General features: G+C 33.7%; 1 protein-coding gene across 1 annotated transcript in view; it reads left to right on the top strand.

The window, feature by feature from the left end:
- The window catches only part of CCDC178 (coiled-coil domain containing 178), a 379,522-nt gene that overhangs the window by 20,548 nt on the left and 344,646 nt on the right, over positions 1-14,328 (top strand). The window contains exons 4-5 of the mRNA XM_024120576.1: positions 7,536-7,558; positions 13,091-13,176. Coding sequence (XP_023976344.1) covers positions 7,536-7,558; positions 13,091-13,176 — 109 coding nt within the window. The remainder of the gene's footprint in view (positions 1-7,535; positions 7,559-13,090; positions 13,177-14,328) is intronic.

Here is a 14,328-nt window from a genome sequence, read left to right as displayed (position 1 = left end):
TTTATTTTAAAGTCTATTTTATCTGATATGAGTATTGCTACTCCAGCTTTCTTTTGATGTCCATTTGCATGGAATATCTTTTTCCATCCCCTCCTTTGCAGTCTGTATGTGTCCCTAGGTTTGAAGTGGGTCTCTTGTCAACAGCATATATATGGGTCTTGTTTTTGTATCCATTCAGCAAGCCTGTGTCTTTTGGTTGGAGCATTTAATCCGTTCCCATTTAAGGTAATTATCGATATGTATGTTCCTATTACCAATTTCTTAATTGTTTGGGGTTTGTTTTTGTAGGTCCTTTTCTTCTCTTGTGTTTCCCACTTAGAGAAGTTCCTTCAGCATTTGTTGTAGAGCCGGTTTGGTGGTGCTGAATTCTCTTAGCTTCTCCATCGAATCTGAATGAGATCCGTGAAAGGTAGAGTAATCTTGGTTGTAGGTTCTTCCCTTTTGTCACTTTAAATATGTCATGCCACTCCCTTCTGGCTTGTAGAGTTTCTGCTGAGAAATTAGCCCTTAACCTTATGGGAGTTCCCTTGTATGTTATTTGTCATTTTTCCCTTGCTGCTTTTAATATTTTTTCTTTGTCTTTAATTTTTGTCAGTTTGATTACTTTGTGTCTTGGCATGTCTCTCCTTGGGTTTATCCTGCCTGGGACTCTCTGTGCTCCTGGACTTGGGTGGCTATTTCCTTTCCCATGTTAGGGAAATTTTCAACTACTGTCTCTTAAAATGTTTTCTTGGGTCCTTTCTCTCTCTCTTCTCCTTCTGGGACCCCTATAATGTGAATGTTCGTGTGTTTAATGTTGTCCCAGAGGTCTCCTAGACTGTCTTCATTTCTTTTCATTCTTTTTTCTTTATTCTGTTCCATGGCAGTGAATTCTACCATTTTGTCTTCCAGGTTGCTTACCTGTTCTTCTGCCTCAGTTATTCTGCTATTGATTCCTTCTAGTGTATTTTTCATTTCAGTTACTGTATTGTTCATCTCTGTTTGTTTGTTCTTTAATTCTTCTAGGTGTTTGTTCTGTAATTCTTCTAGGTCTCTGTTAAACGTTTCTTGTATCTTCTCGATCTTTGCCTCCATTCTTTTTCCGAGGCCCTGGACCATCTTCACTATCATTTTTCTGAATTCTTTTTCTGGAAGGCTGCCTATCTCCACTTCATTTAGTTCGGGTTTTATCTTGTTCCTTCGTCTGGTACATAGTCCTCTGCCTTTTCATTTTGTCTATCTTTCTGTGAATGTGGTTTTTGTTACACAGGCTGCAGGATTGTAGTTCTCCTTGCTTCTGCTGTCTGCCCTCTGGTGGATGAGGCTATCTAAGTGGCTTGTGCAAGCTTCCTGATGGGAGGGACTGGTGGTGGGTAGAGCTGAGTGTTGCTCTGGTGGGCAGAGCTCAGTAAAACTTTAATCTGCTTGTCCTCTGATGGGTGGGGCTGAGTTCCCTCCCTGCTGGTTGTTTGGCCTGAGGCAGCCCAGCACTGGAGTCTACCAGGCTCTTTGGTAGGGCTAATGGTGGACCCCGGGAGGGCTCATGCCAAGGAGTACTTCCCAGAACTTCTGCTGCCAGTGTCCTTGTCCCTGTGGTGAGTCACAGATGCCCCCCGTTTCTGCAGGAGACCCTCCAACACTAGCAGGTAGGTCTGGTTCAGTCTCCTATGGGGTCACTGCTCCTTCCCCCAGGGCCTGATGCGCACACTACTTTGTGTGTGTCCTCCAAGAGTGGAGTCTAGGTTTCCCCAGTCCTGTCGAGGTCTTGCAGCCAAATCCTGCTAGCCTTCAAAGTCTGATTCTCTGGGAATTTCTCCTCCCGTTGCCAGACCCCCAGGTTGGGAAGCCTAATGTGGGGCTCAGAACCTTCACTCTAGTGGGTGGACTTTTGTGGTATAATTGTTCTCCAGTTTGTGAGACACCCAGCCAATGGTTATGGGATTTGATTTTATTGTCATTGTGCCCCTCCTACCATCTCATTGTGGCTTCTCCTTTGTCTTTGGACGTGGGATATCTTTTTTGGTGAGTTCCAGTGTCTTCCTGGCGATGATTATTCAGCAGTTAGTTGTGATTCCAGTGCTCTCTCAAGAGAGAGTGAGCGCACGTTCTTCTGCTCCACCATGTTGAAGCAGTCTCCTACTAATTTGTTCTGATTCCACCTCTAGAATGTGTCTCAAATGCAGACAGTTCTTCCCATCCATACTGTAGGATCTTCATTCAGGCCATTCTCATTTTTGCCAGTGTTACTGTAAGAGCCCTTCACTGGTACCTCTGCTTTAGTCATTTCCTCCTCCCTTCCTTCTTCCATAAAATAGGCCACATGCCTTCTCTTTTCTAAATGTATTGTTGCCAGTAATCTGCCTAAAACCCTCGTCTGAATGCCTCATGTTATTTCATATTCCTTGGCATGACATAAAAGTCCTTTATAAAATAATATTTACTCTTAAGCTTCATGTCCCTTCATATAGTCTATTTTAGCTTTAACTCTCTTAACCCTGGACATTAACCCATGTATCTTCTCTTATCTCTGTTTAACCCTCATTTCTTCCCACAAACTACCTTTGCCCTCCAAAGCTTTGGATAGCTGTCTTCCCTTGAATATCATATGACATTTTACTGACCAAATTAGCACAGTGTATTTTATTTGTTTCTTCATATCTCTGTCCTATGTGATTGTAAGATCTAGGAAGTTAAAGTCTATTTATAATTCACCACTAACCATAGTACCTACTAAGACCTGGCACATTATAGGCATTAAATACTTCTGAATGGATTCAGGAATGATTTTTTTAAAATTATGTCAGGTTTTGCATGGGAAGGATGTACTTGTTCTTAAGTTTAAAAAAAAATTTGGCATGTTGTTTGATAAACATTGCCTATGCTTTCAAGATGATTTGGACTTTTGAATAGGGTAGTTATAGGAAACCCCCTATTGACTGTGAGTTCAAAAGTATGAGTAGTCTTTTCAGATGAAAGTAGGTCACATTTGTGGGAGATAGTATTCAGCGTTAGTATTCACATCTACAAATATTTTACAGTAAAAGGGAGATTCCCAACATGAAGTTAATTTTTTCGAGTAGAAAATATTTAGAAGGTTTTATGAATACTTTCTTTGTCTCAGGAACTTAAATGGCATTTAAATATTCAAAATATTTGGTAATAATTGCCAATAAAAATATGGAGTTAAAAAATCAGGGTCAGTTAGAATGTTACATGTATCAAGCAGGAGTTTGTGGGCAATGTGGTTTAGAGCTATAAGTAAATAAAATATTTTATTTCACCCATAATTTGATGACTCTTACATATTTAAAGTATGTCCAATTTGACATTTTTAGTTCCTCCCTTTTGTTTCTCTTTGCTCTTTGAAAGAGACAGAAATAGGAAATGCATAGGATTTTGTGGTTAGCTGGGTAAAATTGATTATATTATAAGTTATAATCAATATTTCTAAATATCTCAAATATTTTTGGTAATAAGTAATATTCTAAGCTTAATAATAACAGAAATTTTATTAAAAATAATTTAAAGTGACTTTGAGAGATTTCTAAGACTTGTCTAAATATTTCAGATAGGAAGCTATACATGGAAAACTCAAATTTTCCTCTGGTATTGTAGGCCTTCCCTATGTGAACCATTTAAGTATCCTGATAATTTGATTACTAGGTACCTGAAATTTTACCTTCTACCATCAGATCAAAAACTGATTAAAATAATTTTTCTTTATTGCTTTATCACTTACCTCTACAAAAATTTTGTGAGGGTTGGGACTTCCCTGGTGATCCAGTGGCTAAGACTGCCTTCCAATGCAGGGGGTGTGGGTTCGATCCCTGGTCAGGGAGCTAAGATCCCACATGCTTCATGGCCAAAAAACCAAAACATAAAACAGAAACAATATTGTAACAAATTCAATGAAGTCTTCAAAAAATGGACTATAAAAAAAAAAGTCTTAAAAAAAAAATGTTGTGAGGGTAAGTTTTTCATCGTAATATATTTCTCCATACCAAATATAACTCTATTTCTAAAAATTTAGGTAGCATGTTTTTATCATTATAAAATACATCATTTTCTATATCATAGAAAATGTGCTCTAAAGAGGATCAAACAGAATATTAATTAAGCATTACTCACTCAATTAAGCATTATTCACTTTAAAATTTGGGACAGTTATGTCACAGTACATTAAAATGTCTCTTAACCAATTTCCTTTCTTGTGATACTTCAGCTTCAAATGACTTCTTAGAACTAGTATCACATAAATTAGCCTGATTACAAGTATCTGCACTATGTAGGACTCTTGAGTTTCCATAATCAAGTGATGTCATTTTTCCCAATTATTAATTAGTTTAGCATCTATTAATATACTCATCAAATGTTCATTCTCTTCTCTGCCTGTTTATCATTTGCCATTTTCTTTCTGGTTTATTTGTAATTTCTTGTTGACTTGTAGGAATAAAGGATTATCTTTAGTTTGTTGTGTAGGTTTTAAATATATTCTCTCATTTGACTTGTCTTTTTATGTTATCTTTTATTTTAAAAAAGTTCTTAATTTTAATGTACTTAAATTTATCATTTTCCCTTTATTTTAAGTGTTTTGGAACTTGTTTAAGAAATCTTTTCACTATTTCATACAAATTTTTTCCTTTATTTTAAAATTTTGAAGTTTTTTACTTCAGATTTAATTGTTTAACAATGTGAATTTATTTTGTGTGTGAGAGAATGGAATAGGTAGGTATTTTCATTTGTAAAAATATGGAAAATTATTTTTATCAACATCAATTTTATTGCAAAATTCAGTCATTTCTTAGAAATCAGCTATATCACATCAATCATATATCAAGTTTTTATATATGAGTATATTTATTTCTGGCTTCTTTGTTCCACTGGTTAATTTTATTTTTCTATTATAATACCTCATTTTACTAATTTACATGCTTTGTAATATGTTTTGATACGGTAGTTCCTTCTTTTTTTCCTTTTTTAAACTTTGACTATTCTTGGTACATGTAAATTTTAGAATAAGCTTGTTATGTTACATGCAAACAGCCATTGAGATTTCAAACAATTGCATTCATCGGTTTTTTCTTATGCAGGTGAATTTAGTCTCTCCAGGGTTTTTTTTAAGATTCCATTGAGTCTCTTATACTATTGGCCCAAGAAAATTCCGGCAGTATAGCAAATACCAAAATCTGTTTAGAAGAGAGAACTGAGTAGGAGGTAATGGGGAAAATGGGCAAATTAACAAAAATTTCATGCTAAAATACTGGTTTTATAACATTTGTATATATAATATTCATTTAATGTATATCTGTGAGTATATAACTGTGTGTATAGATATAGACAAATATATGGATAGATCAATTGTCACATATAAGTAGAACATCTTATCCTTTCTGCCCATTCACATTAATTTTTTGTTAATTGCTGTTCATGTAGTTTTCCCATTTTTTTCTTTTATTTTTATTTCTTACATATTTATAGAAATAGTGATAGATATCTCTTATCTTTTGTATTAGTTGTAAATTGTTATACTGCTTGTACTATTCTTTTAACTTATTTATGGTAGCTTTTTCATAGAGACATTAGTAGGTAGACCAATCTGTTATCTGACAAATTCTGGGATTTTTGTAATGTTTTAAAAATTCTTCCTCATATTAAGATTATTAAGATTTTTAATTATTTCTAATACTTTTTTTACATTAAGTTTCTTTAACCATCTGAAGTTTATTTTTTTTATTGCATGAGGCAGATATGATACTTTATTCTTAGTTATTTGAATTATCCTAATATTATTCATTCATTGTCCATCTCCATTTTAATTTGAAATGGAAATTTTATAATAAACTAAACTCATATATATGGGTAATAAAATGATTACTTATTTTAGCCTATTTTATATTTGGATAATGACACTCATGCTAAATTTCATTTTTCTCTTTTTTAGTATTGTGGAGAAAAGATATATATGCCTGGAATTTATTATTATATTCAGTTTAAATTTTCTTATTTTTCATACTATAATCTTTCCTCAAATATTTGGATACTCTTTTTTGTCCTTGTATCTATAAATAATGGACCAGACTGATTACTTGTTGCTAGCATAAGTTTTTGTTGTTTTTTGTTGCAGTTATTATTTGTTTGCTTTTTAGAAACTTTCAGGGTCTGCTTACATCGAGGGTTTTATGCAGTGTATAAAAATTTTACTCAGGCTCTTTGTAAATGGGAGGTAATATGCTTAGGCAAGAAAGTTGTGGGCCTTTTCTTTTGCCTTAATAAGCTTACTTTTGAGTTTGTAGCCCCTTAGAATCTTTTCCCTCATTGATAAATCTGCTTTTATTTTTCCTCACTTACCTGTTTGGTTCTATGTAAGATTCTGCTAGTTATGTGGGTCCTGTTTTGTTTCTCTCTAGAACCATAACTTCTATTCTTAGATAGCCTCTCCATCTTAGGCAGATCTCCAATGTGGTTAGAGAATTCTCATGGCAATGACTAGAAGGTAACTTCTCATCCATGTATTCTGGATTCTTGGGATAGAAAGCAGTAAGACTGGACTGGCCCATCTCATCACAGGCAGCCCTTTAATTATTTACTTTGCCTATCACCTGGTTATTCTCACATACTGGGAATTTCTCGTGGGTTCCACACAGAAGCCTTTTACCTCCCCTGAAATGGTCTCCACTTGTCTCTTCTTAGTTATACTTTTCTTTGCTCTGTTTTCACTATCAGTCTCATCTGATTACTCTGTTTCTGGGAACTCTTCTCAAATATACATTCCAATGATTTTATTGACATACCTATATATTTTTTCCCAGAAATTTTGGTATGATATGGGAATTGGGGAAAAGTAATCATGTATCTTCAATTTAAATTCTTGAATTGGAGATTGTCTATGAAACGCACAACATTCTGACTGTATATTCCTTGTGTTCTTGTTAATTTGTGCCCCTTAGAGCCAAGGTAGTGTTAGAATATATCTGTAGAACATGACTCCTACCAAGGAGTTTATAGTCCTGAAGAGGGATATTACTCTGAAAAAGTAAATATTTGTGAACTTACATGTAATTATGTGTTTTCCACTCTTTGGTAATATATTAAATATCATGCACTTATGATTCTGTGGAGTCTTTTAGGAATAAATGGCATTTGAAGTGACCCCTGTTGTAAAGGTAAAATTTAGAAACAGATAAAAGATGAGAACAATTAGGTGGGAGTAATAATAAAAGGACTAGCTAAGGTAAGTATATAGCTGTTGTGGAAACAACAGAGTATAATTTGACAAAAATATAATGGGGAATGTGAAGTAGAGTATTTGTAATTTTGTCAGTGAGTTTAGGTGTGGGTTAAATTTACTATTGTCTTTTTAAAAAAATTTTATTTAATTTTTTTTTTATACAGCAGGTTCTTATTAGTTGGGAGGTGGTGGTATGATGAATTGGGAGATTGGGATTGACATATGTACACTAATATGTATAAAATGGATAACTAATAAGAACCTGCTGTACTATTGTTTTTAAGATGTTAAAAATTTGATTTTTTATTGAGATCTTTTATTTTGACAGTTTGAAACGTCTTTGGAAGAATGGTAAGAACGTTTTGTGCTTCCTTTATATTTTTTATGTTCAAATTTTGATGATTAATCTGCTATAGATGAGTTTATTTCAAAAGAGAAGGGAAAATTGAAAGCAAAATTTTTATATTAGATATTAAAATTTATTTTTTAAAATATAAGAATTAGGATGTCTCTGGAAATAGCAGAATAGGGATTTCCAGGGCTTTGTTCTACCATAAAAACAACTGTAAAGTTGGCAAAACTTGATGAGAATCAACTTCTGCAGAAATGCGGAATCTAATCCAAAACTTACAACAACAAGGGAAAAAGTTAAGGAAGAAAGAGTTACTACATTGCATGAAGGAAGGACTGTGGCTAAATTGCCCACTTGCCATCCTCCAGCCCTCAGATCAGTGGTGGCCATGAAGCAAATAGCCTGACTTGTGGTGCAGATGCTAGTGCCAGAAGGAACAGTATGGACCTTATTCTCAAAGAAGTATGGTTCAGTGTTTTAATAAGTCTAATGACTCCCTGAAGGACCAGCACAAAGGATTGTCTTTGTTTTTTCCTGACTAAGAGCAATCACAGAGCTAGAACCACTTCCAGGCAGTGTTTGCTGAAAGTATTTAAAGTCATATATTTACCACCAATGTCTGAGGCTGTGGATTAGTCAGGACAAGCATTAAAAAGATCAAAATGCCTGGGAATAAAGAGTTTGGGAAAAGAGATACATGGGGGAATAGGGTTTTTCAATGCTCTCACATATACTACGGAATTAAAAAGTGCACACATATGAACAGTGTTGGACACATGCTCAGGAAGGACCAAGAAAACTTAATCTTTTACCTCTGGCTAGCCTTTAGTATCTGCACAGGTAAGAATTGAAGGTAGAGGCAGAGTTGTAAGCAGCCTGGATAAACATTAAAGGAGTACTCCAACTCGGAGCCAGTCTGCTAAGATTGGGAGTGTATATTTTTCCTTTTTTCCTTTTTGCTTTTTTCGGCCCCAGATATTTAAGGTAACTTGGGCAAAACTCAAGTTCACCAGTAAGCTAATGAAACACTTCAATGGCCACAAATGAAAAAGAATACAGATATTACAATAAGTATTTAAAAGAATCACTAAGCAAATAAAAACCCACCACAAACAGCAAAAATAAACCCAGTAGAGGGAGGGTAATTTTATATCCATATCACATTAAAATACTCAAAATTTCCAGGTTTTTACAGAAATTATGAGGCAGGGAAAGAATAAAAGAAAATTTGCCCCATTAACAAGGGGAAAAAAGAAATGAAGGAAACTGGCTCTGAGAAAGCCTAGACATTGTGCTTATTGGACAAAGACTTTAAGTCAACAGTCTTAAGTATCTTCAAAGAGATAAAGTAAACTATGGACAAAAAAACCCAACAAAACCAGGAGAGTAATGTCTCAACAAATATAGAATATTAATAAAGAAATAGAAATTATGAGAAAGAAATAAGACATTCTGGAGCTAAAAGGTACAATAACTGAAATGAAAAATTAGAGATGTTCATCAACAGATTTGAGCAGGCAGAAGAGAGAATCACTGAATTTGAATATAGTTCAATTGAGATTATTCAGGCTGAGAAACAGAAAGACAAAACAATGAAGAAAAATGAACAGAGTTTGGTAGACCAAGGGACACCATCAAGAATACAAACATACGCATAATGGCAGTCCAAGAGTGACAGGGGAGAGAAAAAGGGCTTGAAAGAATATTTAAAGAAACATTGGTTAAAAACTCCCCAAGTTTGATGGAAGAAATGAATCTGTACTTCCACTAAATTCAGTAAACTCCAAGCAGGTTAAACTCAGAGATCAACACTAAGACATATAATAAAATTGCTGAAAGCCTGGGACAAAGGTAGTATCTTGAAAGCAGCAAGAGAGAAGTTACTCATCATGTACAAGGGATTTTCAATAAAATTATGTCATTTTCTCATCAGAAATTATGGAGGACAGACGGCAGTGGATTGACATATGTAAAATGCTGGAAGAAAACAACTTGTCAGACAAAAACTCTGAATCCTGCATAAGTGTCCTTCAAAAATAAAGGAGAAATTAATATATTCCCAGATAAACAAAAACTGAGGGGCTCCACACATTATCAGACCTGTTCTATCAGAAATCCTATAGGTAGTCCCTTCAGGCAGAAGTGAAAGGACACTAGACAGTAACTTGCAGCCATATGAAGGAATACCAAAAGTAAGGTAGCTATAAAGATAAATACAAAAATTAGTATAATTGCATGTTAATTATGTATCTATTTTGTTTTTCTATCTAATTAAAATTAAATAGATAAAACAATAATTGTAAATCTATATTAACGGGTACACAATGTATAAATGTCTAATTTGTGAAAATGACAACATAAACGGAAGAAGCAGATCTGTAAAGGAATAGAATTTTTAATACTATTGAAAATACGTTGATTTTAATTCAAACTTAATTTTTGTGAAGTTAAGATGTTAGTTGTAACATCTAATCTCCAAGGAACTACTAAGAAAAACTCTAATAAAACAAACAAATAAATAAAAAACACAGAAATCCAATAAGAGGGAAACTAAAACAATAAAATCAACTAACCACAAAAGAAGGGAGTTATGGAGAAATTAAAGAATAAAAAGATAATATAGAAAACAAATAGCAGAATGCCAGAAGTAAGTCCTTTCTTATCAGTAATTACTTGTCATGAAAATGGATTAAACTCTCCTATCAAAAGGTAGAGAGTGGTAGAATGGATAAGAATACATTCTCCAACTACATGTTGTTTATAAGAGACTCATTTGATGTCCAAAGACACAAGTAGGTTGAAAATGAAAGTATGAAAAATATATTCCAGGAAAATGGTAACCAGAAGAGAGCTTGAGTGGCTATACTAATATAACACAAAATAGACTTTAAGTTGAAACATATTCAAGAGACAAAGAATATTTGATATCTTGATTAAAGGGTCACACCATCAAGAAGATATAAAAATTATAAACCTATACATACCTAAAAACATAACCTCAAAAGCATGCAGTAAACTGACAGAAGTGAAAGAAGTAGGCAATTCTATAATAAGTTTGATAATTCAGTACCCCCACTTTCAATAATGGATAAAAGAACCAAAAGGATCAATAAGGAATTAGACTTGCATGGCACTAAAACCATCTAGGCCTAACTGACTTATATAGTACTCTCCATGCAACAACAGTAGAAATCACATTTTTTTCACATTCACATTGAACATTATTCAGGATAGATTGAACATTATTGAGCCACATTTAAAAATCTTGAAAATTTAAAAAATTAAATTCATACAGAGTACCTTCTCTGACCCAATTCAATGAAACTAGAAATCAATAACAGGAGGAAACCTGAAAAATTCAGATATGTGTATAAATTAGACAGCATGCTCTAAAAAACCCAGTGAGTCAATTTGTAATCACAGGAGATATTAGAAAAAATTTGAGATGAATGAAAATGAAAACACGTGGTACCAAAACTTATGAGATGAAGTAAAAGAAGTTCCCAGAGGGAAATGTATAGCCATAAATGATTACATTAAAAAGAAGATTCCAAATCCAATAACCTAACTCTATAGCTTACAGAACTAGAAAATAATGAGTGTGCTAAAACTAGCAAAAGAAAGGAAATAATAAAGACTAGAACACAGATAAATGAAATACAAGTAAAAAGAAACTTTATCAATAAATAGTATAAATGAAAACAAAAGTTGTTTCTTTGAGAAGATCAAACAAATTAACAGACCTTTAGACTGACAAAAAAAGAGAAGACTTGAATTAAAAAACTCATTAAAAAATTGGGGACATTACTATATATCTTGCATAAATAAAGATTATAAGATAATACAATGAACAGTTGATAATACTATGAACAACAAATTAGATAGCCAAGATGAAATAAACACATTCTTTAGAAACAAACTATCAAAGCTGACTCAGGAAGAAGTAGAAAACCTGAACAGGTCTGTGATGAGTAAAGAGACTGAATCAGTAAAATCACGCAACCAAAGAAAAGCCCAGGACCAGATAGCTTCACTGATGAATTCTACTAAACGTTGAAAGAAGAATCGATAGCAATGCTTCTCGAACTCTTTCAAAAAATAGAAGAGAAGGAAAAACTTTGTAACCCATTCTATGAGGTCAGCAGTACTCTGATACTAAAGCCAGATAAAGACATCACAAGAAAAGGAAATGTAGACCAATCACTTTGAATATAGATGCAAAAATTCTCAACAAAATATCAGCAACATGAATCCAGCAACATATTAATAGAATTATATATCATGACCAAGTAAGATTTATCCCAGGAATGTGAGAGTGGTTCAGAATGCAAAAACCAATCAATGTAATGTATCACAGTAATAAAAGGAGGTGGGGGCAACTTGTGTGAACATCTCAATTGATGTGGAAAGCATGTGGCAAAATCCAACAACTTTTCATAATGAAAACACTCAAAAGCTAGAATGGGAAGGGAATTTCCAAAACATGGTAAAGGACATTTATGAGAAACTCTTGACTGCCATTACACTTAATGGTATAGACAAAGTTTCCAACCTAAGATCAGGAATAAGACAAGGATGCCCATATCTTGCCACTTCTGTTGAACATTGGAACTCTCGTGCACTGCTGGTGGGAATGTAAAATGGTTCAGCCACTATGAAAAACAGTTTGGTGGTTCCTCAAAAAGTTAAACCTAGAATTACCATATGACCCAGCAATTTCACTCTGATGTATATACACAAAAGATTTTAAAACAGGTGTTCAAAAAAAAACTTGTATACAAATATTTGTATCATTAGTATTTACAATAGCCAAAAGGTAGAAACAACCTGAAATCCTTCAGTGGACTCATAGATAAATGAAGAGTGGTATATCTATACAGTGGAATATTATTCAACCATAAAAAGTAATGAGGTTCTGATACATGCTACAACATGGATAAAATGAAACTTCCTGAAACTTACTTCTTCTTCAGTACAGTGAAAACTAGTCTAGAATTCAAGAATTGGACCAGAAGAATACTGATAATGAGAAATATTTCATTATTGAATATATAGAACTTTAGCTAGAAAGATTCTTTAGAAAAAGTACAACATTTTAATTTGGACATTTTTCTAAAACCTTAATAACATCAAATATGAAAAGTATTTTTACTCCTTGCATTTTATATTGTCTCCCCAGAAACTGCTAAACTGAAATTAGAGAGATAACTCTCAAATTATTTTCAGTAAACTCTTTTTTCTGATAGCAACACTCTCTAGAAAAGACTGATATCATTAAAACAGTATTGCTTTACTATCCCCTCAAAAAATTTCAAGTCATTTGTAGCAAATTTTAAATTTCTCTTAATTTACCATGAAGTATAACACCCATTTCCTATTAGAATTTTGCTATGTTCATCTCCATTAATATGTATAGTAAGTTTCACCACAAATATTTAAAATTCAATATTAAAATATCACCTAAAATTTGTTTTACTAACTTTAAGTACAGCCTTCCTTTATTAATTGATTGCTTCTTTCCCGTTAAAAAGGAGCAGAACTTCTTTCACAAAAGAGCTGAAAGAAGATCTGAGTGTTGCTACACCAGTGAAAGACGTCATACCAGAAGAATTGAGAGGTAAAGTTGTACCTCATACTAGAAAAGTATAATTATATTTAAAAGCTCATTGGCTTTTCATTTATACATTTCTCATTTTCACAAGAATCACATATAAGAGTTTTGTAATCCTTATGAGTGACTAATAGAGGAAAGAGCCTCTGTATTGTTTGATTAAATATTTATTCAACAAATATTTATTCATTACTGTACTATACCATATACAGCTCTAGGTCCTGAGTATATAATTATCCCTGCCCACTTCTCAAGAATGTAACTGTAATTCAGTGCTGTCCCATAGGACTTTCTGTGATAATAGAAGTGTTCTATGTCTCACTGTCCAATAGGGTAGCTACTAGCCACATACAGCAGTTGAGCACTTAAAATATGGCTAGTGAGACTGAGAAATTTAATTTTTAAGTTGAACTTTAACTTACATTTAAATGTAAATTAGTTACATGTGGTTCATGGCTACCATATTGGACGTCACAGCTCTTTTATTTATTTATTTATTTATTTTTAACATCTTTATTGGAGTATAACTGTTTTACAATAGTGTGTTAGTTTCTCCTTTACAACAAAGTGAATCAGTTATACATATACATATGTTCCCATATCTCTTCCCTCTTGCGTCTCCCTCCCTCCCACCCCCCCATCCCACCCCTCTCATGGTCACAAAGCACAGAGGTGATCTCCCTGTGCTATGCGGCAGCTTCCCACTAGCTATCTAATTTACATTTGGTAGTGCATATATGTCCCTGCCACTCTCTCACTTCGTCACAGCTTACCCTTCCCCCTCCCCACGTCCTCAAGTCCATGCTCTAGTAGGTCTGTGTTTTATTCCCATCCTACCACTAATCTCTTCATGACATTTTTTTTCTTAGATTCCATATATATGTGTTAGCATACGGTATTTGTTTTCCTCCTTCTGACTTACTTCACTGTGTATGACAGACTCCAGATCTATCCACCTCATTACAAATAACTCAGTTTCATTTCTTTTTATGGCTGAGTAATATTCCATTGTATATATGTGCCACATCTTCTTTATCCATTCATCTGTTGATGGACACTTAGGTTGCTTCCATGCCCTGGCTATCGTAAATAGAGCTGCAATGAACATCGTGGTACATGACTCTTTTTGAATTATGGTTTTCTCAGGGTATATGCCCA

This window comes from Physeter macrocephalus, chromosome 19, assembly GCF_002837175.3.
Source record: "Physeter macrocephalus isolate SW-GA chromosome 19, ASM283717v5, whole genome shotgun sequence".
Lineage (NCBI taxonomy): Eukaryota > Metazoa > Chordata > Mammalia > Artiodactyla > Physeteridae > Physeter > Physeter macrocephalus.
The sequence above is the reverse complement of the archived record's forward strand: the minus strand, read 5'-3'. Positions and strand labels throughout refer to the sequence as shown.